The following is a 27,053-nucleotide window of genomic DNA, read 5'->3' as shown; positions in this document are numbered from 1 at the left end:
CTGCAGCTGTGAGAATGTATCTGTAAATAATGTTTGATATTTAGTAGAAACGAGAATTATCAGAATTCCTGGAGCAGTTGAAAGGTGCATTAGTCCGTTTCCTCAAAGTGCCATTCTATGTTATTGTGGTTCACCAGCTGCCAGGAGGTCGCTCATTCTGAATCCTGAGTATTTCACTTGTGCATTAGCCAAGATGACTTCCAAAGGCCACACAGACAAACTCTAATTACTAAGAGAGGATCAGGACTGAATCATTTTTAAAGTATGTTCTTCACATTTCTTAATTTATTTTTAGTAGTTATGAAATAACATTGAATGGCGTAATGCACCCTTAATGTGTGAAATAGCAACAGCTGAGTTTGGTACTGATTTTAATGTATTTTCTTGATTTTTTTTTTTTACTTTATTTTGTGCCAGCTCAGTTACAATAAATGTATGTGATATATTGTCACAGTCCAAAGAAACCAAAAAAAAAAAATAAAATAAAATTTCCCTATTATATTCTGCTAACACATACACCAACAAAAAGTTATTTTAGAAATATTTTTGTTTTTTTTGGACTGCAACAATATTCATTCATTCATTGTCTGTAACCCTTATCCAGTTCAGGGTCACAGTGGGTCCGGTGCCTACCCGGAATTATTGGACGCAAGGCAGGAGCACACCCTGGAGGGGGCCTGCAACAATATGTGGTAATGAAACAGATGAAGTAGAGAACGTAGTGAAATGTTACAGAATGTTTTCTTTGAGGAGGGACAACCTGATACTATTTTCCCTTTTGTTACTTTAAGATATAAGATATATACATGCTTCCTCTGAGATTTGTGACTCCAGCTACCAGGTTTCTTTCAAACCACCACTACTGTAATGCCATTGGACAGTTTGACATGTTGGGGGACAATGTCAACTGGCCATTCAAGCAATCCCAGAGAAAGTGAAGCCATGTGTGCTCTCTAGTACACCTGGCCTAAATGACTAGACCATCATCAGGGATTGAACTGGTGATCTCCTGATGACAGAGACAACAATAATACTGCTACAGCACTCAAGAGTCTCTGTATGTTTTTTGTTTGTTTTCTTAATCTAGCACTTGACTTATTATTATTCACATTCATTTCATCTGTATTGTTTTTGTATTAAAAGCTTTAAAATGATACAACTGATTAAACCTATTAAGGCACATCTCAGCTCTAGTGTCAAAGTATGCAAAGTTCATTATAAAAAATAATATAATTCATTATAATTTAATTATAATTATAAAAACAATTAAACATCGTTTTCAGATAGGAACCAGAGATTGTGATGTCTATATCACAAATATATCAGTATATACATATTATATATGTATTATTTTACATCTAAATCAAGCAGGTTTTTTCAGGCCTTTAATGTTGATATTTGTGAAATAGTAGGGTCTATTTTACATTAAAAATCCATGCATTTATTTTCCACCATCAAATGGGTTTAATAATTTAGGCCAAAATTATCTCATGAAATTACTTTTTCTGATGTTATTTTTAGATGGATTAAACACTTCAGATGTCTGCTTACATTCACAATCACTGAAAAATGACGTGATTTTCTAAGAATGAGGATTTCACACCAATCCAAACACAGAATGCTGGAAAATCAAGGGTTATCCCTTTTTGTGTTAATCTATTGTTTTCATGTCTTATTATATCTCCTTTACAAACAATTCTGTGTTATTTCTGACTTAAAACAGATTGGATTTATCATAGTTTCCTCTTATATCTGAATTTTCCCTATATTGTACAATGAGAGAGAGAGAGAGAGAGAGAGAGAGAGAGAGAGAGAGATCAGATTTGAGAAAGCATGGTTTGGAAAGGTTCTGGAATAATGTTATACATATGATTTACTGACTGTACAGTGTTTAATGTACAAAGAGAGCTCTGTTTTTATTTTTCTTCTTTAAAGGCATTGATGTAGTTAATAATTATTACAACTTGCTGGATCCCACCTTGATTACAGCAATGTATTGATTTTACTTTGATGTACATGAATAAACTGTTTTGCATGGAAATGGAAGTGTCTGGTCCAATTAATTTTTGCTTCACAGCGCTCACCTCCTGCCAAGCTTTAATTCCTCTAATATTCCAGGCCATTAAGCCGCAATGTTCAGCTCCACAAACTGGATCAGAAAGGTTAGATTGGTAGTACACAGCAGGATGTTTCATTTCCAGCTGCAAGACTGGATGTCTAACTTTACATGTTGCTTATATATGAAAAAGGTTCATTCTAGAAATGTGCACAATTAATAGAAAATATTTACCAATATGTAAAATATACCAAATAATAGCAATTTTATGCAGTTGTTAAGACCCAAAAAAAGCACAAGTTCGGAAACCAATAACTCATTCATTCATCTATTGTCTGTAACTGCGATGGGTTCGAAGCCTACCTGGAATCATGGGGCGCAAGGCAGGAACAAGCGCCAGTCCTTCACCGGGCCACACACACTCACACATTTACTCACACTGAACAATGTGTGGGGAGTTTTTTTGGACCATGGGAGGAAACTGGAGCACCCAGAGGAAATCCACACGGACACAGAGAGAACATAGAGCAGGGCTTCAACCCACAACCCCAGGTTGCTGGAGCTTTGTGACAGTGAAACTACTGGTTGCGCCACTGTGCCACGTCCAATTAAAAACACTTCTGGCAAATTTTTACAAATCTTTAGAAATCAGAGCCTAAGCCGTTAAAAGCCACAGATTTCATATCTTGGTTTGCACAACATTGGAGGCCAATACTTGACAGCGAGGAAGAGTGCATGGAAGAAGACAAGGAAGAGGATAAGCAACCACCATGGTTGAGATCCTAGCGACTTTGGTTGATGGGAGGCTGGGTTGAGGGTGGAGCCTAATCTGAGCTGCTACACTGAAACAAGCATCGTCTGGACATTTTAAAATGTTAAGTAGACCTATCCTCTGTACCATACTAATGAACTCACAAAATGTAACCCAGCCACTGTACTATTGTAGTGTTGATGGCAGGCTTCAACCTTTCCGAAACAGGGTGTAAGTGAAGGAAAGTCAAAGGACACAATGCCATATTCAGAGTTCCTGGGAAGCATGAAAGCAACATCACAACGAGTACCGTTACCCACAATGGTGTTGCTCATCATCATGCCACTCTTTGTCAATTAGACACTCATGGTGCTGTTTATTGTTGCCATTCATTTTTCTTGTTGTGTGGTTTAGTGGTGTAGTTTTAATGTTGTTTTGTGGAGGAAGACCGTGATATGCACAGTTCTTGTACATCCCTTCCATATTTGTGGCTCCTTCGGGGGTTGGGTAGAACACCTGTGGTCTATTAAAAGAAATAATAAGCAATGATAAAACCCATTTTCTATGGAGGACACAACCTGCCAAAATAATAAATAAATAAATAAATAAATGAAAGTGGAATTAAAGAATAAGATATATAAGTGCTGCAGGTAGTGATACTGCTACACAGTTCCAGAGTCCTGGAATACTGGTTTCAATACTCAGCAGTGATGACCTGAAAGATGAATTCCCTCACCTGTACTGCCAAAATCTGAAAAATGAAGTTGCAAACAAAAGTGGATCTTTGAGTTGACTGATTATGGTGGCATGGTGGTGCAGCAGGTAGTGTCACAGTCACATAGTTCCAGGGACCTGGAGGTTATGGGTTCAAGTGGGTGACTGTCTGTGAGGAGTTTGGTGTGTAATATTTATGGATATTTTTACATCTTGTGCATTTATTTATTACTCAATATATTTATTTCTGTATTATTTACTATTTTTATTCATTTCTATATACATTTGTTTGTTTGTTTGTTTGTTTTTCTGTTGTTATATTTTTTACTTTTTAATTTATTTTTTATTTCATTAATATAATTTTGTTGTTTATTTTAATTATTATATCATTTTTTTAAATAAAATTTTGTGCTCTCTGACACTTCTATTAGGATCAGCTGCTTCATTCTGGACTTTACTGCTGAACGTGAAAATCACGCCCCCTTTATAAAAATAATAATAATAATAAAATGATGCATATAGGAATTAATTAATTAGATATTAATAAATATCACTTATTTAATTCAGTTTTTCTTTCTTTAATTTGTTTATTTATTTACAATTTTTATTTATTTATTTTTCATTTTGGCAGGTTTGGTCCTCCATAATTTTCCACCTCCTCAGCTCTGATCCCAAAATCTTCACTTTAGTAGACTATATATAACTATTGACTATTGTAAGTTAGAATATGGTTATTTCACTTACAAAAACAAACACATTAATCTTATTAATTTTATAAACTAGATATTTGTGAAAATTTGGAGGTTTTTTCTGTTAGGTTGTGACACAAAAACGTCTTTTCATATTCAGATATTTTATATCCCGCTCACAAGATTTGTTATTCTTATTTAGCAGATACTTCTGGACTGACCTTCTTCACAAGTCAACGAACGCGCAGGCGCATCCGCCTTCGTCACGCTGCTCTCGTCGCTGATTGGTCGGATTTGAATAGAAGACCGCCGACAGATTGAGGAAAGAAAACACGCAACGTTCTTGGGACTTGCTTCGATCTCTAAGTGAAGCTTTTCATGTTATGACTGAAAAAGACCGTGTAAGTAGCTAGATTGTTTATAGCTTCTTATTACATGTTTAACTGTTGATTTTCGCTGTTTGTAATTCTCGCCTAACAACGACAACGGGGAGGCTAATGTTGGAATTATCCATTCCACTTTAAAAGTAATAGTAATGATTTATAGCTATATATCGCTATGTAGTTGCTGCGACATTTATGCTAGCTAAGTTGGATGGGAAAAATACAGTAAGCTAGTTTCTGACACGTCCTGATAAATAGATGAAGGCAAGACAAAGTGCATACAGGGCATACTGAAAAACAGTGTCAGAATGACTAGTGCCATCGATAAAACAAAGATTACATTGATTTTTTATTTTTAAATTATTATTATTATTTTTTTTTGTAAAGAAGAACAATGTAGAACAGTCAGCCAAAACAGGTGTCAGCTAGTGCTACATATGTCGTGTCTTAAAGTGAAAGCTAGCACAGTGATTTCATTAATATGTAACTGTGATGGATAAATCAGGACTGTTTGTGATATCTGCATAAACTTATGCAAATATTATACATGGATCTTGGGATGGACAATTACAGCAATTAAAAATAAAAAAGTCCAGGATTCTGCAGATATTTATTTGAATTTATACCATGCATTATTGTACCTGGTCTGCTGTTTCTCACATCACATGTTTGAGAATTTTGTTTGTATCATTTCTTTTACTGTTGTTTATTTTTACTGCAGTTTTATACTCCGTAGTTAAAGAGGTTTGGAGTTTTCGATGTATATTTATTAACTCATCCTTCAGTCATTCATGTTTGGTTTTTTATTATTTTTTTTTATTATTATGATCATCTCTTGGGTAATAAAACTTACTTCTATGTCTGATCTCCTCTTTGTTTTGGTTTTAATTTTAGAATTATGATGGAATCCTGCATCAACGATAAAGTGACAAGGGGAGAGTGCTTGACTGTGGAGGATCTCAGGCGAGATCTAAACTCAGAACTGACAGAAATTGCAGATGCTCAGGTCAAATCACACGTGCTTGATCATTTACCTTTATCTTGTTAGTACTTTTAGTGAACTGATTAAATGTGTAGAACGTCTGAATATTGTTGGGTTTTTCTTTCTTTTTTGTCTCTCTGTGCAGGACTCTAGCAGCTTAGAGAGAGAGCTTTTGAAGGTGTACCTTCGGATACGACCATTTTCACAAGCTGAACTTGAGAATGAAGAATCACAGGTAGATTAAATGTAGAGGCATATGCTTTTGTATATAGAAGTATACAACTATATGATTTAATGTAGTTAATATTCTGGTCCCTAGATCAGGATTCCCTTCATTTATTTAATTTCCAATAATAGTGCCAATATGTTTCAGGCATACAGAACTGTTTTTGTGAATGTGATTGGTTGGAGGTCTACTAGATTTTGTGTTGTTGAAAGTATTTTCTTTCTCTTTGGTTTTTGGAAACCCTTGTTTTTTTTGTTTTTTTTATAATGTTTATTTAAAAAAAGAATAATGTCTATTAATTGAAATCCCATGATGAATGATCCCTGTTTTGGTAAAATGCTGTACATTTTATATTTTCAATGCATTTGCACATTAATTTGAGTCTTTGGAGCACCAACCACCAACAGTATATAACTATTTAAGTCAGAAAACATATGGTAAAAGGAGCCATTCTGATTTTGTTCTTTAGAATTGTTACACCTCCCTGTATTAGTCTCTTCAGTTACAGCGCTGGACCTCAATTTATGTGAGAATGTAAAAATAAATATAGGTTAAATGAAGCCAAAATAAACCCACAGAAAATGCAGAGAAATAAGTACAGAGTAAAAATATCAAAAAGAGAAGCAAGTGAAAAAACATCAGTGGCTGGATTAATTTTTTTTTTAATGCTTCAAAGTAACTATCTTATACTTTAGTTAAGATAAAACCTTTTTTTTACTTTTCTCTCAAGAAAACCTAAACAATAACTAAAAATGTTCTTGACTATTTTCTTAACCTTATGAAGGCTTCACACTTAGTTGAGTAAGGTCCAGGTAAGACTCTGAAAAAATATTAAAAGCTATCTTAAGACGACAATATCTAAGGACTTTGTTGAAGAATTGCATGATGAACATCTTAGTGTTTATCTTAGGATCTGTGAATTCAGCCACAAAGCTCTTCGCAGTTCACTCTTGTATGCTTGTATTGGGGTGAAAACTGGCTCATTATCACTTAAAAAAGAAAAACAGGCACTCAAACCGGTCTTTCTGAACTGGGCAGGTAAGGCAGTGCTCTGTTGTTTGTTCCTTGTGTTTTTTTTGTTTTTTTTTTTGACCAAAACTTGTCACAGATTTGTGGAACTGTGGAGACTAGGTATTATATACCCTTTAAAAGTAAAGTGCTGTTTTATATTTTCATTCATTTATTTCTTTTAAGGACTGTGTCACCATCCATCCTCCAGACACCGTTCTTCTTAAGGCACCGAGATCTTCTCTCTCCACAAGACTAAGTGAAAAATCAGCCCCTCAAACAGCTCAGCGCTTTCAATTCTCTCAGGTAAACTGCAGTGCCATGGGGAAAAATCACATTATGTTAAACATGCCCTTTCTGGTGCATTTGATTTGATTGCATTCTGAATAGAACAAAAGAATTTGTTTATTTTGACATTTTTGTTTGGCTAGTATTTCATCGATTTGAATCTAAATAATTTATTTAGCAGCACAGCTGTTCTAATCCTGTGTGTTAAATTAAAAATGCTGCACTGTGTCCTTTTAGGTTTTTGGACCTGACACCTCACAGGAAGACATGTTTGATGGCACAGTGAAAACTCTTGTTAAGGATGTGCTGGAAGGTAGAAACTCATTGGTTTTCACATATGGAGTAACAAATGCAGGAAAGACCTACACTTTTCTAGGTTTGTAACCTTATTTCTAAGGAGATTTTCTACTGAACATCTGAAAACTGAATTGTCATAATTTTTAAAATGTTATTGACTTTAATAATATTTGTGACAACATCATACATCTAGTCAAAATCTGGTATTTCCTGTCTAATATATTTCTTGGAATAAGGCACTGCCTGTTGATGAATTGACAGAAAAAAACGATATAAAGCAATGAGTTTTTATAATCTCATAATATTCTTATCACAGTCTTAGGATTTAAAAATATTATAGTTGTTAGTATTATTATTGTTGACTAGGTTTAAGGCCGTTTCACATGCTAGTAACACACCACTGAAGTTAGATGAATAAATAAAAAGAGATTAAAATAATGTTGTTTTTTAGGGCCAGAGAATGAAGTGGGGATTCTGCCTCGCTCTCTGAACATGATCTTCAAGAGTTTGGAGGGTCATGTGTTTTCACAGATGAGTTTAAAGCCATATAGATGTCAAGATGTCCTTAAGCTCACCAAAGAACAGCAGGTGGAGGAGGCCCTCAGCAAACGCAACCTCTTCAGACTCCTTAGAGAGGTGTGCATTGATCATAGGTTTGCTGCCTAGCAGTATTGTTTAGCATTATTCCTGCAATTATTTCAATAAATGTTTGTTGAGGTCTTGATGAGTTAAGCGGGCTGAATAATTAATCAATTTGAGAGAGTACAATTTATTAAAATTGTAAACTTCCATTTTAATAATAGCCCACTTGCTTTTGAAAATTTAAATTGTTTAACTCACTTGTGTGTTAAGTGTTTGTCTATCATTACATTCTCAAGCCTGAAGCCTGTCCTGATTGTCTTAATAGAAAATTATCCTGACAGTGAAATTGTTCTTCATTTGAATATTGTTCAAGGCATCATAGTATTTTTTCAGTTCAGTGGATCATTGATGTGATTTATTACCTTTCTCTTCAGAACGATGGTCACAAAAGTACAACCAGCTTGTTGACTTCAAAGACACTTGAAGGTGCATACACACACACACACACATATATATATATATTATGTATTGTGTATTATGTATTATATATTTTATCCTTTTTAATTGATTGCCATACAAATTCACTAATTTTTAGGTTCAGAGCAGGCTGAAATGGATGGTTTATTTGGTGAGAAGAGCTTCAGCTTGGACATGGATCTTAATACAAAGTTTTCAGTGTGGGTCTCATTCTGTGAGATCTATAATGAGAATATTCACGATTTACTGGAGCAGCCACCCAGTAATTCAACAGCACGTAGGACCAATCTGCGTCTCTGCCAGGACATCAAAGGGAACTCCTTTATCAAGGGTAAACTAGTCTTCTATATCCTTCTGTATTATTATTATTATTATTATTATTTTTTTTTTTATTATTATTAAATAGAATATATATTTTGTGCATGATAATCTCTGAATGAGGAGCACAAATTGTGATTTATACGATGTGTATTTGAGTCTTCAGTGTTTCTTGAAGATCAGCAGGGGAAGCGTCTGACTTGAAAATGTTGTTTGTCCAAAAATTTGAAGACACCCTTTATAATCGTATAATCTTTATAGGAAAGTTTCAGATGAAATTGTCAATCAGCACATCAGCTTAAGGTTGCCCTGTCCCCTGAGTATCTTGCTTCACTGATGCTCTCATGGCTGTATGCCAGGGGTCGGCAACCTTTAACACTCAAAGAGCCATTTGGACCCATTTCACACAGTAAAGAAAACACTGGGAGCCACAAAACCCTTTTGAAATTTTAAATGAAATAATACTGTGCATAACAGGGTTTTTTTTTGCCTTTGTGCTATGTATAAAAAAACTATACTGTGATACATTTATGAAATTAATGAACGACTGTTGAAAAAAAAATTAAATCAAAGTTCTGTATGCCACAAAATATTTTTAACTTAGAAAAATAGACGTTGGGTTGACGGTTAAGTAAAATACTAAATGTTTATTTGAGTCATTGTAGTAATGGGGAAAAAAAACGCCGAACTTAAATTATCCACTGGCAGCAAACAAAAATGCTGTCCTCTCTCCGCATGCCATCATTATTTTAGTGGCGCTGTGCAGTCAGCTGTCAAAAAGTTCAAGAAACCGCACTCGGACGGGTGTCGCACATTGGAAGTTGTGACGTGTATCAAGAGTGACAAAATATTTTAAATATTAAAATATTTTAGATGTTACAAAATTGCCATAATCTTCATAGAATTACATTTTGAAAATGAACGAACTAAAAAAATACATTTTAATTAAATACTCATTAATTATTTTCAAAAGCTGAGCTGCATCAGAGGAATCAAAGCCGCACGTGGCTCTGGAGCCACGGGTTGCCAACCCCTGCTATATTCAAATCTTCGGCAAACCAATTTTCCAATATCTGGCATAAAGCCTTCCCAGAAAAGCAGAAACTGTTAGTGTAGCACCCGTGTTTGAGAAGTAATGTTGGATGAACAATTGCCCGCAAGGTTTTGGCTATATATATGTAACTTGGAAACCCTGCTAAGTGTGTGTTCTGTGAATGTTTCAGATCTTCGCTGGGTGCAGGTGAACAGTGCTGATGAGGCATTTAAAGTGATGAAGCTGGGGAAGAAAAACCAGAGTATCTCCTCCACCAAACTCAACCAGGTCTCCAGCAGGAGGTGGGTTTTTTATTTTTTTATTTTTATTTTTATTTTTTTTCCTTTCTCCATTCTGTTCAAGTTTGTTTTATTTATTTTGTTCATTAATTTTATATTCGTTTGAAACATTAACATGCTCATATCTCCCCTGTTTAGCCACAGCATCTTTTCCATTCGTGTTCTGCGAATTGAAGATGTGGGAATACCAAGAGTACAGTCCATAAGCGAGTGAGTTCCTTTTTTTTTCCCCCTTTTTCTATATTTTATGTTCTGCAGTGTATCCTGTGTTCCATTTTCATAACAGATTAATACAGTAGGTCAACTACAAAAGTGTTTGGAATAAAATTGTTTCATTAACATTAGCTCACTATTTAACACTTATTTTCACATAATTTATGCTCTTCTTTATAATGGGATGTATATGGAGTATTCATTTAAGAATTATTTTTCTACTTTTTAGGCTGTCATTGTGTGATCTGGCAGGGTCTGAGAGATGTGGAAAAACTCAAAATAAAGGTGATCGCCTAAAAGAGGCAGGAAACATCAACACATCGCTTCTCAGCCTGGGGAAATGCATTAATGCTCTCAAAGGCAATCAGCAGGCCAGGTACATTTACACTTTGTTCATTCTCTACTTTTTAACACGTGCTGAATGATTTTTGTCAGAACAATAAATATTTATTTATGTGATTAAAATGCAACTTACATGAGATGTGGAATCAGATTGCTGTGTAACCCTAGAATGAACCATTTGTTGTAGCCTACTAATGTCTAATATTTTGATGACTTGCAACTTTACTAAGTATTACTCACTTTCTTTTGTCTGAAAATCCCTCTCACCCCAGGCACCATGTCCCTTTTCGAGAGAGTAAACTTACACACTACCTGCAGGGTTACTTCACTGGGCGAGGAAGAGCGTGCATGATTGTGAACATTAACCAGTGTGCCTCCATGTATGACGAAACTCTAAATGTGCTAAAGTTCTCTGCTGTGGCTCAAAAGGTAGGGGTTTGCGTGTGTGTGGTGGGGTGGAGGGAAGGCATGGTCATATCTTTAGAGAGAAACAAAGAAAGAGACAAACACGTTTTTTGCCCTGATGAAACCAGTCGGATTTGAAGAAGACAATGTACAACAAAGCTGAATATTCTTCTGATGTTCACCAAGAAATTATATCCATCTTACTGTCTAAACAGGAATCAATGTTTGTATTTGTTTAGTTTTTAATGAGGGGAAATTGTCATTCACACTTCTCAAATAATCAGGATTGGTTTGGAATGTCATTGCTCAGTAGGAAGCCAGCATTTAAACAATAAAGGGGATTTGCTGCTGATCAGATAAATTTATGGGAAAAAATTAGTTTGTTATTTAATCAACCAATGAATTCAGTATAAAAATAGTCACTAGCTGTTGGACTGTTTCTCAATGTTTAGAAATCAATTTCTTTCTATCTGTTTTTCTTTCCCTGTTCCAGGTGGTGGTCCTCACCACTGCCACTAATCTCCCGTTGGTGGTGAAGAGGAGTGCAAGGGAGGTGTCCTTTATCATCAACAAAGCCTCACAGCGAGGGTCTCGACGCTCTTCTCTGCTGCAGTGGGAGAGCAGTCTGGATGATGTCCAGGAGGACGCAGACTCTGAAAAGGAAGAAGACAGCATCACGGAGGACACTCTGCAAGACTCTGATGATGAAGGGAAAGAGACAGTGCTGCTGGATAAAGATACATATGAGGTGTCCTTCAGATTTCTTTGTGTGTTTTAACCATTAACATATGGTGAATTATAATTTTGTTTTTATTTACTTATTTTATAAAGTGAATCTCCCATGAGATACAAAATTGCAGTATAGTCCCTGAGAAAACCAGTTAATGTGCCATGTGTGTCCTCCACAAGGGAGACAGCCAGGTTTAGAATAGGTTTGTTATAGGAACTTTAAATCCATGCCAAGTTAAGGTGTGTTTTTAAAATCATACGTTTGCACACTGTATAGAACAGCTAAATGTTCTAGAAATACATGGTTTTCTGAGGATAATGAGACTATCACTTTATTTATTTATCTATTTTATAGATAAAATACTCCCTTCCTCTTGTTCTTACAGAGCCAAGTGTTGTTTTTGGAGGAGGTCCTGGAAAAGTTGAGGGCAGCAAAAGAAGAAAACTTGGCTCTGGAGTCTCGCATTCGGGAGGAAGTCACCAAAGAATTCTCTGAGCTCTTTGCCCAAATGCAGATGGATTACAGGTAAGAGCTGCAGATTAAGAAGCGTCTGATATAGTAAAATTATTGATTTACACACATCCCCCCCCCCTTTCTCTAGTGAGCGTATCTCCACAGAGAGGGAGCTTGTCGAGGAGCGGTGTGAACGACGGTTGAACATTTTCAAAAATTTGGTCAACATATCTGCTAGAGATACTGACTCTGATGGTGGAGAAGCAGCCAAAATTCAGGTGATGCCTGAACAATCATTTACATTGCTTGGTGGTTTTGTTTATATATGTTTTATAATAATGCATATGTTTTAAATGTGAAACATTTAGCATTCTTTCTAAAACTACCCCTTATTTCCTACCCACCCTTTTTTATTCCCTTGTAAATAAATGTTATAAAATATAACCTCATTTATATCACAATAGGAATATTTTGTGGCCTTTTTTCCTTCTAAAAGCTATGTGTGTATGTGTATCCTACAGATGACTGATCCTCCATCTCTGTACGAGATGTTTGACTCTATGACCTCTGACGTGGCAGGGATCAGAAGGGACGCTGAGGCAGCTCAGTCCTGTCTAGTGACCCCTGAACATCAACCCTGTGAGACAGAAAGAAATCTGGAGAAAAAGGTCATAGAACTTACTGAGCAGCTCAGTGAAATTCAGAGACAGCTGACTTTGAAAACAGAAGGTAAAAGTGGAGACATTTAGTACATTCTTTAGTGCTGAAAATTATGTGGAATGATGGTGTTTCTTACTGCAGTAAGGAGATTCTGATTTTTGTGTTTTAAACGGTGAAAGAAATGTAGATGCAGTGTAGAGCTTAAGTTTACATTTTGAGGTTCTCACAGTAAGATTCCTATCCATTTTATATTATTATTATTATTATTATTATTATTATTATTATTATGCAAATGTTGAAATTGCAAAAAGCTGATTAAATAAGGCAACACTCCATCATAGGTTCTGAACATTTTACTAAATTACTTTTCCTTAAACACCTTATGCTGGTAAAATGCAGCAGTCATTTTATTAATGTCAGACATGACCTGCACTATAGTTGTTCCTTTTCCAACAGTGAAGGGAAACGGGCCAAAATGTGGTATTCTTTTTATACTTTCACAGAGGTGGATGCTCAGAGCAGCTTGTTGAAGGAGTTTGAGGAAACAAAAAAGGTAAAAAAAAAAAAAAAAATTCTCCTTACATTTCTGCTCTTCCCTTTTTTGTGGGAGTGATTGTAATGGAAGCCAACACGTGCCAGCATGCTGAGGCAAATACATACTATGCGGGAGAAAAGTGACATTAGTTTGTGTTGTGCTGATAAGAATGGATCTGACACAGCAGTATTGTTGAAGTTTAAAAATGGTCCACTCTGTTACACACCTTGCTGGTCTTCCTTGTAGATAGAAAGCCATACATTAGCTCATCTTTTACTGCACAATGTGTATAGGTCATCCTCTAATCCTTCATGATTGGTCACTGGACAGTGCCCTCTGGACCGTTGGTTGGATCATTTTGATAGGTGGACTACTAAGTCCAGCAGTGGCAGTGGTGGATTTAAAAACAGCACTGCTGTGTCTGATCCATTTGTGCCAGCACAACACATACTGACACCACCTCAGTTTTACTGCATTGCTCAGAATTACTATGGGACTGTGGTAATGCCTGGTCAGTATCCATTTTGTTTAGTGTCTTGTTTTATCGAACATGCAGTATGCCACTGTTAATGTAAGGGCTGTCTAATTTAATGCGCTGATAAAGCCACTTTTTTTCTTTTTTTTTAAAGCATGACTATTTGAAAATATATTTAGTAGTTTAGGGTAAAACTCATCTGTCTGCGGGTTGGTACGATGTGTTTTCCTAATTATTAGATGTTACCTATTAAAAAAAAAAAATCATTCGAATTAATCAGACCACATGGTTACATGTGAATAAATGCAATTTGACCCTTATTTATTTATTTATTATTTTCCCCCCCTGCACTTAGACACATGCATGACTTGTGCTTGCAGAGTGAGCCCTGAACCATTAAATTGAGCAGTTTATAGAACTTATTTTAACCAAAACATTTTTGACACTATAATTGTAAAAGTTATAGCTGTTTACCGTTGCATTCAGTTAAACTACAAAGACATTTAGAGACATGGATTTACTGAGATGCAGCCTTTTAATTTCTAACCCTAGCTTCATTATAGTAAGGCTATTTTTAATTTGAAGATTGAAATTAATTTAAATGAACACAAGTACAGTTTGGATTCTATTATCTGAAGGTAGTCTAGTTAAACTGTCCACTGTGATGGACTAAAATCTGAGATACGACAACATAGTATTTTTACCCGTTTTGTTTTTAAACACCCGTATACAGGTATGAACCAGTTGAGTTTACATATAGGGCTATTACATGTTTTTACACAGTATTTTATGGTTTGGTTATATTTCTTCACTATGAACACAGTGAATTTAGACACAGTGGAAAAACTTGTTAACATGCTATTAACATTTGACAAAAAATATACAGTTATGAATAAATCATTTATTGCAATAGCGCAAAATTTACAGGGGCAGTACATGAACACACAGTGGGGACATAACAGAATAAAAATAATCGCTTTAGACAAGGTTATATTGATTAGAAGTTCTGAATGTTGATTTTTGATAAATTGCCCAGCTCTAACCTCTGTCTTGTAGCTTGTGGATTCATGTTACAATAGAGTGCAAGAGGCTACAATTACTGAGGAAATAACATTAACTGTACATGTAGTATAAATGATACACTGTGATATGCTTTTTTTAATTATTATTTATTTACTCTTGGGTGATTGCCCGACTGACTAGATTCTAGAGGGTAGAGAGCAAAGGTTGTCTGAGCTGATGATGATGTGTGAGAAGAAGGATGACATGCTGGATCAGGCCAAGGTAGATGCTGCCAAAAATGTAAGTGTGACTGTATCGCTCTTTATCTGATAATGCTAACAATTTGTCATTTGTTGGTTTATTTTAGGAGAAACAATACACAATGATTATATAAAGGATTTTAGCACAGAAACATAGGGTTTGTTCTTAACACCAAGTGAGCTCTCTACATAGACTGCATTTGTGTATTTAAAATATGCATGCTGTCATTATTCTAAAATATCTTTTAACATGGCGCATTTTAAGGTGCTTAATTATGAAACATTAAGTGAGGCTTTCTCAGCAACAAGTAATTCTCAAGGAGCACATCTCACAAAAAGCCAGGCCTCTACAGATATACGCATATTTGCTAAACGCACTACAGGATTTTGAAGATCAAAGCCTATATTAAAAAAATACGACCATGTCCCATACTTAACTTTGTCTATTACAGTGCACACATGAAAAAAATCTCACACAACACAAATCTCATATGAATCAGCGTAGTCTTGCATGTGCATCTCTGTCTATGCATATGCACAAATGACATTGCCAACTGTTATCCTGGCCCTTGGTTCACTCTTTGTCCATCCTGTTGTTTGCTGTGTGTAGGTGCCAGGCATTAGTCTATTGTGCTGAGAATAAACACCTGAGGTGACTGTTTTGAGAGGAGTAAGCATAGGTTATCTTGTGGTGAGCGGTACCCCATTATGGGTACAATCAGTGATGTCACTACTGTGTAACTCGAGCCTCTCTGTAAACTTAAGGCTGGCTGGTGGTTGCAACATTTAATGCAATGATTTAATAAGGCAACTCATAAGAAATTGGGACACACCACTTACCTGATTCTAAGAAGAATAAAGTATACTTACGTTTGAATGTAATGGTTCCTTGAGATGACTTGGAGAGCCAGAACATCAGTACATCATGTTCTTGTGGCTGCCATTTGTATTGTAGGATGTATCACAGTGTAACATAGAAGAGAAGTGGTTGCTGTGGAAGAGGGAACAAACATCATATAAATATTCTCCATTTCAGAAGAAATGCTGGATGATGTTTACTGATTGTTAGCTTCATGTGAACTGTATTCATTGTTTATTTACAGAGTGCAATAATCCAGGATCTTCTTCAGTTTAAGCATAACTGCACATGCTCAGAAAGCAGCACAAAGCCTGAGACAAGAAAACGGCGACAGAATGAGGGTTCAGAGGAGCTCCATGGACAGCCACCTTTAAAGAAAGGTACTTCTGCCTTCGCTGCTGAAACAAGTCTTCCAGCTTCTGTCTCCACGAGGAGGGCAGGAAAAGAGAATCGTCCCAAAGGCCGACGATACCTCAAGAGTAGAAGGCTGTCTTCTGTAAAGAATTAGCTCCAATAATTTTTTTTAATGTTTTACACTGTTTTACAAGGCCTGGTAAAAGGCCAAATGGTTGTAAATTGTTTTTAATCTTTGTGAAAGTAAATAAAGTATTATTTATATGGTCAAAGGGAAACATTTCACACAGCTTATGTCACATCCCTCCAAAGTGACAAATAATTGAATTTAATGTCAATATACTGAATCTTTTTCACCCATTTAAATTTATATTTGTTTTTAGTCCATTCAAATGTACGTGTCCTGTCCAATGTACTGCTCTAGTACCACTGATTTCAGCTTCACACAGTTCATAAACAACAGCTTAATTCTTTAATTGTATGAATAATGTTCCTTTTTACTATCTATATATTTGGGTTATACTAAACCTATCAGCTTTTCTAACATCAAACTATTTATTTTATTACATTTCTATATTACATACATCAGAGTCAGTATTCAGTCTCAAACCATTAAATAAATACACAAAAAAGATATAGCTGGCTAGTTTGAGAAAATACTTTCTATGCTGTTTAGATCTGGAGTCCAAAGCCTGCATTTACAAACCTTGCTTGAGTTGGCCATGGCCATTGTAAACACAAAGCAGTTCGATCTGGGATAATCCTAGCTCATATATGACTGCTTTGTGAATAGCAGCCTAGCCAAGTTTTCACACCATTTAAAAATGATAATTAACTGGTGTGTCTGAGCATAGAATTTACTAACTCTGACTGGACCAGAAATTATAACATTTGGCAAACCCTTAGTACATGATTTAAAATGTTACATACTTTGAAACGTATATTGGTATTATGAGAATAACTCATTTGGATTTCTGTCTATAGGGTCTCTTGACGAATCCACACACTTAGAACCTGATAACAACTCAGCTATGGCTGAGGTCAGAGGTCAGCTTGATTGTTACCGCTTAGAATCCCAGCAGAAAGATGACCGGATTATGGACCTGGAGCGGGAACACCAAACCCTGGAGTTTTGCATCCAGGAGATAAAATCCCAACTGGAACAAGAGAAGCAGTCCCATAGTACAGTTCTGCAAGAGAAAGAAATTCTTACTGTTGAGTGTAAAGCCCTTCAAAATAAACTTCTTACCATAGAAAACAATACTAGAGCTGAAGAACCAGACTGTAGACACTTTAAGCAATCTTCAGAGAACACTTGTGATGAAAAGACAACAGATTCTCCTGGGGAGAAGGGGCTTAATGCCATTAAATATCAACTGAATGAGCAGGACTGTGAAATTGAGAAGGACAACACACTTCTCGAAAGCCTGAAGCAAGAAGTAACAAAGCTGAAGTCAGAAGTAGAACAGTTTAGGGACCTTTCCACCAAGTTTCAGCAGGAAAGCTACAGCAAAGGAGAGACAGTAAAAGTACTGGAGCAGCAGCTGATCAAACACAAAGCTACACTTGAAAATGTACAGACAGATAACACTAACCTTCAGACTGAGATTGTGACCTGCAATGTCCTCATCAAAGAACAGTTCAAGAGTGATAAAGTGCAAAGAGAAAACGAGGAGAATAAGAAAGCACAGGAGATGGCAGAAAAATTGACCATGCTTCAAGCTAAAGAGGAAGCCCTGAAAAAAAAAGAGGTGGAGCTTTCTCAGAGGGAGGCGGAGTTAATAGGCAAACAGCACTTAAAGCCTAGCACTGAGTGGTCCAACAGAGAGATGGTGCTTTCCCAAGAAGTTGGGTCTCTCATGGAGAAAGAGGAGGATATGAAAGGGAGGGAGGTGGCAGAAAAGGTGTCAATGCTTCCAGCTAAAGAAAAATTGCTGAAACAGAAAGAGGTGGAGCTTGTAAGCAAACAGCAGCTGAAGGAGGAACTCAAGACTGATCCAGAAACTTACACTAAACTTTCTAAATGGGAGGTGGAGCTTTCTCAAAAGGAGGCGTGTCTGGTGGATAAGGAGGCTCAGCTGTCTGCTCTGAAAAAGAGTCTGAAGGAAGCTCAGGACCGTCTGGAAGAGGAGGAGACACTTGCTTTGCAGGAGTTTCGAAGGAAGGAGTCCGAGAGGAGACGAGAAATTCTCGCCGTTGCTGAGGAGGCCATCGCTCAGAAAGATGCAGAACTCCTGAAGCGGCAGGAGGAGATCAACAGGTGAGATATTCTTAATGGAATGTTCTCCCTGTGTCCACGTGGGTTTTCTCCGGATGCTCCCGTTTCCTCCCACAGTCCAAAAACACACGTTGGTAGGTGGATTGGTGACTCAAAAGTGTCCATAGGTGTAAATGTGTGTGTGTGTGTTGCCCTGTGAAGGGTGTATTTCCGCCTTGCGCCCAATGATTCGAGGTAGGCTCTGGACCCACTGCAAACCTGAACTGCATAAGCGCTTACAGATAATGAATGAATGTTACTTTTATAACCTACATGGAAAAGCTTGAAATGAAATAGTATGCTCTGGAGAGGCTGCACATGAGCCTTAGGCTAAGGGCTGTTGAGCACCGGAAGTGTTTTAATGTAATTTTATTGACTTACAAATAAACATATATGTAGATTTCAAAGTAAATGCACATGGCAAGGGTAATACATGGAATATAATGTACAGAATAACAATTTCATAATTCTTAATGTACATTTATTTGTTAATGTACCTAACACATTCTCTCTACTTTTCTCCTTCTCTGTCCTCAGGTTGAAGGAGGAGATGAAGATCAATGGTGAAAAACTGAAAAGTCTCTCTGTGGATCTACAGCGGAGAGAGGACGACTCAGCAGATCTTAGAGAGAAACTCACTGACTCCAAGAAACAGATCCAGCAGGTTCAGAAGGAGGTAGGTTATAATACTTTGAACAGTACTTGACTTGTTTTTAAAACATCAGCTTACATGGATTTATTGCTGTTCATTTCCTCCATATCTGTGCTTTTCCCTCTCCACCTCTGAGAAATGTACAGGCTAGGTCACATGGTCGTTTCTTATTTTCAGATTTCTTCCATGCGAGATGCAGATAAAACTCTGAAGCAGAAACTGTGCGACCTGGAAAAGGCTAAAACCCAATTGCAGAATGAACTCTCAAACCGTGACCGCAGTATTCAGCAGATGAAAAGTGTGAGTACTAAGGATTTTTTTGTTCACATTACCTTTTACCATATAATGATACTCATTTACAATGTAAGGTTTGACCTTGTATATATTATTTTGATTTTTATTATCAGTGCATGTGTATTGGGATTTTAGATAAGTTTCTCTTCATATTCTTACAGCAACGTTCATCTGACTCTAAGAAAGGAGAGTATGCCCAGCTCTATGAGAAAACATTTAAAGGTACAGTATATCACAAAAAATATATTTAGAAAGGGCATATGAAACAGTAATTACTAGGGATGCACAATAAGGTTAAAATTAATTTTTCAATTTTGGTATTTAAAATTTAAAGCTGTTATTTGTCAATCTACATGTATCTTCCTATTATATGTTATATATCTTTAAATTTCATTAATGTATTTGTTTAAATATTTTTAATTTGATCAATGAATCATTGAGGCCTGCATCAGCCAAGAAATATTGAAATGTGTGTTAAGGAAAAAATATATATAATTGAATGGAGTAGGTTTTTATGAGCAATGTTTGGGTTGACTCCTATTAAAAGCTATTAAAAACTCTTCAGGGGCATATGTTATTTGTCTGGATTGCACACAATAAAAGTAAAATTGGCAGCACTGGTGCTTAGTTGATCATGTGCATGTTTTTAAATGTATAACTTCCACTACCAACATAAGTAGAGCATTCCCTGTAGTCTTGAATTTCCTTATGGGATTAATAAAATATCTATCGATCTATCTATCTGTTGGAGCACTGGTGCAAAAAATCACAATTTGATATTTCCCCAAATCATTCAGGCATGGATAGTGCTATTTAAAAGTGTGTGTGTGTATGTGTGCATGTGTAGATCTGCAGAGTCGAGAGCGTGTTATTGAGGATATGCGTCTGGCTCTGACCGAGCAGGAGGAAACTCAGACACAACTGGACCTGGAACTGGACAAAAGAGAAGCTCAGATCCATGACCTTACCAAGGGTAATACACCAGATATAGTGCATTTTCGTTAGTTTGTACGACTCCTGATCAGTAATTACCACTGTTTAAGTTGACACAGGTGTTCACTTGAAATATTCATTAGAGGCCTACACAGAATGTGAGCATATGATTGAAAGTGGTTATAATAATACACAAGATAAGATTTACAATATCCTATGCCAGTCCATTAGAGCTCCACATAGGGCCCACCCCACTCTCTTTCTACCAGAAGCCTGTGTGGCCATTTATGATCCAATCAGCAACCAGCTACATCTAGCAACATGAAGGAGTACTAGTATCCTACACATACCCACCCAGGTTGCTGTGGCGGTTTATGATCCGATCAGAAACCAGCTAACCTTTACAACTAAGGTTACAAACTGAGCCCAGCCCATGAGTACCAAAACCACCCACTGCATCACTAGCTCCATCATTAGGTAGGCACATTCCATCATTAGTGTTTCGCTGAATAAAGCCCACAACACCTCCGGAAGGCTCAGCAGTGAAGTCTGTCATCCCAGACACACCTCCCTCCAAACTAGCTATACAGTCCTACCTTACCCTTAAATATAAAAGACCGTAAATACACACTGGCCTCCCTGGTGACGAAGGCCATACCTAACCCCACTGGCACCGTTAATGCATGCTCAGTGGCACTACTTCCATGTGATCTTTACGTCCTACCTCACTAACATCCACAACAGCACCTCTACAGTGTATTTCCCCAACTAGTCTGTGCTCTCCTTATCCATAACCACTGACTAGACCTTTCAGCTGTTTCTGATAACTCTTTTACAGCTGCCCTTAGTTGGCCCCTGATGCCAAACTGCACAAATCCCCTAACACCTATCTCCACCGATCTTACATGTGCCTGCCACCCACATTCCCTCACCTCAGCCGCCAAGTCTGGATACTTCAGTTTATTTCTTTCGAATGCTTCATCTACTGCACCCTCTAACAGAATTGTTAACTTTATGAAGTAAACTATCCATTTACTTTCAGAGTACAGCACCATGTCTTACCGCAGTGTAGTTAACGTAATGCACTCTGCGACCTGCAGTTTTTTACCTAGGTCCACCAGCAATTTCCTATCTTGTGCTTCACCACATCTACCAATATTTATAGCCTGCGCACACTCTCAAACACGTTCCCCCTCACGCACAAACCTAACCTATTACTACAACCTAGAATTGACCTCTAGGCATTTGCTGTCGAGTAAACATGCTAATACCCTAAGCACCTGATTATATCCTCATGAATACCGGCCCTGCGACAAACTAACCTTACAAGCTGATAGAATATGCTTCAGCATGCCAACCCCTGTACATAATTCACAACTAGGGTCTTCACCTACCCACTGTCCCAGATTTTGTAGCGTTGGAAGGACATCATATTTTGCTCCAAGCAAAAACTTAATATGACTTGCCTTCATCGCGTACAGCTCTTGCCATGCGATCTTCCGATTCTCTAGATTCTCCAAACAAAGCCACTGGCCTTGTTTTGCCTGTGACACTGCCGTTGCGCACCCTGCCTCCTCTTTATGCTCGCAAATAATACTAGTCACCATTTGCCTCTCTGGTGATGTGGCCTTACCAAAGGCTTTCCACGTATCACCTGGCCTTGTTCATAATCCTATCTAATACTCTCTGCTTCTGTGATCAGAATGTCAGAAACTCATCTAACACTAGATACCCAATATATAAAAAATCTGACATTTTGCTCAACTATTACTCTCTGTCTTTATTAAATTACGGTGATTTCTCTGAAGGCGGAAGTAGCAGTAAAGTAGGAATCTCTAGGATATCTGCTTTCATTTGTATGCTATATTTGCTCTTATATAATATCTGTATGTTTAAAAAATACTGTAAGAGAGGTGTTTCAAATAAATGGTCAAAATCTGGTCATTATGGTGTATGGTATCTTTGCTAGAGGACCAAGCAGTATGCAGTTTGCATTCTGAAAATGATTTATAGGGTCAGTCTCTTTTTAATGCAATAATGTATTGAAGATTCAGGCATAAACATGTGAAATGGGCAAATTGTTTACTTTAAACCATTTGAGACATTACATGGATTATTTAATTTAAAACGTGTGTGTGTGTGTGTGTTTAGAGCTGGAAAACGTAAAGGTGATGCTTCTAAAGCAGAGAAAGAGAGACGGTGACACAACTCTCAGTGAGGAGCTCCAACGAGCCAAAGAGGAAACCACTCTGGCAAAAGAGAACATCAGGGTAAGATACTGGAGTGATGTTATGTGTAAATAATTTAAAATTTATATTTAATTGAAAAAGGTACCGAGACAATATTTTAAATGTAACTTGTCAATTTTATTGTTTTTTGTAAAATATTTACCCATTTGTAATTTGAATTATTTTCCTAAACAACAACATTCTGAGTCAACAGCTCAGGGTTTGCATAATAGTTTCTTTCTCTCATATAGTTGCTTTGAAATACTGTCTTTGTGATATTTTCAAATAAATATAGGGTTTAAATTATTTGCATATGTTTGCATTCTGTTTTAATTTACATTTTACACAGCGTGTAAAATTCTGGAAATGGGGTTTGTATTGAATGTAAACAAATTTCAAGCTAAAAGATTCTGTTAATTCTAAATCTAATACAAAAGTAGAAGGCTAGCCCCAATGCCCACAGAATTTGCTCAGTTATGTATTCACCTAAAGCAAGTATACAAACTTAATTTGTGAATTTTATGGATCTTAAATTGCCATTGCACAATTGAACATAATGTTACTGTATCCTGCACCATTTTCCGTTTGGACTAAGCAACATATACCAGTCTACAGTTTCGTGTTTTTATTAAGAAATATTGTCCATGTGCTCCAAGTTGAAGCCTGAATCCTGCCAGATAATAGGTTGGAGTCTCTGTCGAGGCCTATGTTTTAAAGTGACCTTTGGTGGGGTATAGATATAAATATGTCTCATGTCTAAGTCATAAGAATTTATGAAAATGAGTAACGATAAAAAGGCTAATTGCCCAAATTGTTCAGTGAACAAAAGGTTTTATTTATTTATTGCTTGTTAGTAAATCGGGTTGTCTTAACAGTTTTTGACTCCTGGTGTAATATCAACGTGTGTGTGTGTTTGTGTATTTGTGTGTGTGTGTAGCTGGCCGAAGAGAAATATAAGGCTGAGCGTAATAAATGGCTGGAGGAGAAGAGAGTCCTTATGACTCAGGCAAAAGAGGCAGAGGAGAGGAGAAACCAGGACATGAGACGATATGCTGAAGATCGAGAGCGTCATGCTCGCCAGCAGAATGAGCTGGTACACATTACTTCTCTCACATGTTTTGTGTTTGTGTTTTTTTTTATCTCCTGTAATCTACTTTTGAGATTTGGAGTTTTTATATCCAGGCAATTTGTAGGTTATCCTAAAAGATATAAGTTCAACTTATATATTATACTCATTTATTACACACAGACTGATATATTTCAAGTGTTTATTTCTTTTAATTTGATGATTATAACTGACAACTAATCAAAACCCCAAATTCAGTATCTCAGAAAATTAGAATATTGTGAAAAGGTTCAATATTGAAGACACCTGGTGCCACACTCTAATCAGCTAATTAATTCAAAACACCTGCAAAGGCCTTTAAATGGTCTCTCAGTCTAGTTCTGTAGACTACACAATCATGGGGAAGACTGCTGACTTGACAGTTGTCCAAAAGACGACCATTGATACCTTACACAAGCAGGGCAAGACACAAAAGGTCATTGTAAAGAGGCTGGCGGAGCTGTGTCCAAGCACATTAATAGAGAGGCGAAGGGAGTCAATGCAGCTGTCTACCAGGAAGTTTTAGAGAATATTTCATTTTCCAACAGAACTTGGCACCTGCACACATGCAGCATCTAAGTTAGTCTATGACACATAACTCTATACAGTAATAAACACTGGACTGAGTCATCAACAACAGGAGACAGAGAGCAAGGTGGTATACCTGATGTCACTAGGACTGGTTCATGTTTGTAGTGAGATTCATGTTTGTATAGAATATATAGGTATAGTACAGAGAGTATAATTCATATGGTCAATTTTTCATTGAAAAAAATGTTGCAAACTTGATGATGGGTGTAAGGGGAAGCTATTTGCAGACTTAAATAAATAATTGAAAGTAGAAAAAAAGTGTTTCAACCCTCTACTGGCAATTGTTGACAGTAGCAGTATAATTTTCAGTCTCTGAATGTTAATGTGTGATGCTCTACTGCTTTCATAAGTTCCATCTTAAGTAAACCAAGGAACAGAATGACACAATATGAAAAAAAAATACCCTGAGGGATGGAACACAGTTGAAGATGTTCAAAAGAGCGTTTTTTTTTTTTACCCAAGTGAATTACCTATTATCTGAGCTCCCCAGAAATGTTCTCAAAAATTAATCATTTGTAATTAATGAGCATTTAAAGTGGAAATGCTGGCCTCTGATATTTGCACTCTACTGTACAAGAATGAGGAACCAAAGCCTGTATGGGAGCTTTCAATATTTTTAATATTTTAATCATTTAATGACTTTATTTTGTTTCTTGGAATCAGAAATCTCTCTCTACCCAGCTTGCTGATCGTGACAATGAAATGGAGAGATGGAGGAAAGAAAGAGATACACTTGTTTCTGCTTTGGAGATAAAACTAAAGAAGCTTGTCTGCTCGATTGCAGACAAAGACAAACAGATTGAGGCTCTGAAGTGTAGTGACACTCCCCAAGCACCAGAGGTCAGTGCAGTATAATACCTACCATTATGACACTTTCACTGTGTATATTACTGTTTTACTGTTGTAACATATCTAGCTAAGGGGTTAGTCTGCTTGTCTTTTATTGCAGTAGACAATATGCAGTTAAATATCCAGGACTGGAACTGTTAAACAGTGTGTTAATGTATATTCATATTCTCCCCTTTCCTCAGTTGTATAACTTTATCCTCCTGGGGATCTATAGCCTCTTTTACACCGTAGAGATGGACTGTTACCACATAAAATGTTTGAATTAGCCATGTGAACAGTTATAGTTTCTTTCTATTTTACTGCTAAATCAGAACAAGAGACCAACCATACACCTGTGACACGGCTAGCAAAAGAGTTCCATGAATGTAAAAACATTGTCATTATTCCTCAATTTGCTGATGATACGGAGGATTTTGTATACTGTTTTTATTTTAATATGGACACTCAGCAAATGTTTTAAAAGAAGTTAATATTTGCCAGTCAGTACATATATACGGTGGGGCCCTATAATTAGCCAATGGGAACAATTTCTAATTTAATACAATGTGTTAGTAGAGTAAAAGCAGTATGATATTTATTCTTTCAGTGACTTTTAGAAAGACAAGAAAAAATTGGGAAAATATTTGTTTTTTTCAACCATGACAAATGTGATTATGGATACTGCATGGCATGGTTATGCATAAATATGGACTTATAGACAAAATGCAGGCCTCAGTATGGCTATTATGGTTATTAACATTCTGCTTTGTAAAAAAAAAATGGCATGTCCTCACCATTTAAAAAAACAGAATCATTTCTGTTTTTATGAAGAAATAAAGTAAATGCCGATTTCAGTCTTATACCAATTGTAGTCATCTAATATAAAAAATCTCTGAAATATTCTTCTCTTTGATTTCAGACTGAACAAATTATTTTAATTATTTATTGTTTTATTATTTATTTAAATTATTAATTTATATTTATTAAATATATTTTACACCCTGCATGCTTAAATGTTTGCATTATTAATATATTATTTTCCCAAATTAATTGTTTAATATATTTTTAACCTATTATTTAGCTCATAGTCCTACTAAAATAGTAAGAGTGGAAAACACTATTGATTATATTGAAAAATGTGATTATATTGTTAATTGTGATTATTTGTGACACTTAATCATCAGGTAAAATTTTACAATTATCACAACCTTCAAATTTAGCACTGATTCTTGCATTTAAGTAACATCAAGTGCCAGTTCCCAAAACAGCATTTATACCCAGTCTCAGACTAATTTGCAGTGACATTGGCAAATCATCATCTTAGATGTAATTTGGGTGTGGGAAATTGGCCCTAAATGTGTGGTAATTGTTGCTATCAGCACCAAATACATTACATTTGCTGTTGTGAACCAGAATCAGATGAACTTCATTATTATATTAAAGCAACAGAAGAAATCCAGTTGAGGTTATGAACCCAAGAAAAGTAACTTGATAAGGGGTTGCTCATGCGATTGTGAATGGAAAAGTCTTGGATATATGGGTTATATTGGTGCTATTGTCTTTCTTGATTGCGTTTTAGAGGCTTGATGAGGACAGAGCTGAGGAGCTGGAGGCTCTTTTGAAGGAAAAAGAGGTTGAGATCCATAGACTGGAAGAAAATCTCAGCGAACTGATGCACAAACACAGCTACAGAGAGACTGGTGTGTGCAGGGACTCTTCCACACAGGTCAGATACATGCACAGCATTACAGAAACCCATTAAGCTTTGCATTAA

General features: G+C 36.4%; 1 protein-coding gene and 1 long non-coding RNA gene across 4 annotated transcripts in view; one reads left to right on the top strand and one right to left on the bottom strand.

The window, feature by feature from the left end:
- The first annotated feature begins 4,468 nt into the window (after positions 1–4,468).
- The window catches only part of kif20ba (kinesin family member 20Ba), a 40,782-nt gene continuing 18,197 nt past the window's right edge, over positions 4,469–27,053 (top strand). For 2 of the 3 annotated variants that reach the window (XM_066670836.1, XM_066670819.1), the window contains exons 1-28: positions 4,469–4,611; positions 5,488–5,599; positions 5,721–5,810; positions 6,996–7,115; positions 7,335–7,473; positions 7,846–8,030; positions 8,411–8,462; positions 8,572–8,784; positions 9,995–10,106; positions 10,242–10,313; positions 10,546–10,692; positions 10,931–11,087; positions 11,557–11,811; positions 12,179–12,318; positions 12,395–12,524; positions 12,768–12,975; positions 13,410–13,459; positions 15,120–15,218; positions 16,282–16,417; positions 17,376–18,651; positions 19,186–19,324; positions 19,478–19,600; positions 19,756–19,816; positions 20,442–20,567; positions 22,679–22,797; positions 23,693–23,848; positions 25,115–25,291; positions 26,859–27,005. In XM_066670836.1, coding sequence (XP_066526933.1) covers positions 5,492–5,599; positions 5,721–5,810; positions 6,996–7,115; positions 7,335–7,473; positions 7,846–8,030; positions 8,411–8,462; positions 8,572–8,784; positions 9,995–10,106; positions 10,242–10,313; positions 10,546–10,692; positions 10,931–11,087; positions 11,557–11,811; positions 12,179–12,318; positions 12,395–12,524; positions 12,768–12,975; positions 13,410–13,459; positions 15,120–15,218; positions 16,282–16,417; positions 17,376–18,651; positions 19,186–19,324; positions 19,478–19,600; positions 19,756–19,816; positions 20,442–20,567; positions 22,679–22,797; positions 23,693–23,848; positions 25,115–25,291; positions 26,859–27,005 — 4,737 coding nt within the window. In that variant the 5' untranslated portion in view covers positions 4,469–4,611; positions 5,488–5,491. The remainder of the gene's footprint in view (positions 4,612–5,487; positions 5,600–5,720; positions 5,811–6,995; positions 7,116–7,334; positions 7,474–7,845; positions 8,031–8,410; positions 8,463–8,571; positions 8,785–9,994; positions 10,107–10,241; positions 10,314–10,545; positions 10,693–10,930; positions 11,088–11,556; positions 11,812–12,178; positions 12,319–12,394; positions 12,525–12,767; positions 12,976–13,409; positions 13,460–15,119; positions 15,219–16,281; positions 16,418–17,375; positions 18,652–19,185; positions 19,325–19,477; positions 19,601–19,755; positions 19,817–20,441; positions 20,568–22,678; positions 22,798–23,692; positions 23,849–25,114; positions 25,292–26,858; positions 27,006–27,053) is intronic. The other variant, XM_066670827.1, reaches the window with a different exon arrangement.
- Positions 11,582–18,122, bottom strand: LOC136696429 (uncharacterized). The gene is made up of 4 exons (XR_010802616.1): positions 17,987–18,122; positions 17,456–17,581; positions 16,049–16,169; positions 11,582–11,716 (listed from the first exon to the last, which is right to left on the bottom strand). It is a non-coding gene; the product is annotated as an uncharacterized lncRNA (long non-coding RNA).

Source organism: Hoplias malabaricus, chromosome 1, assembly GCF_029633855.1.
Source record: "Hoplias malabaricus isolate fHopMal1 chromosome 1, fHopMal1.hap1, whole genome shotgun sequence".
Classification (NCBI taxonomy): Eukaryota; Metazoa; Chordata; class Actinopteri; order Characiformes; family Erythrinidae; genus Hoplias; species Hoplias malabaricus.
This window is presented reverse-complemented; position numbering and strand designations above follow the sequence as displayed.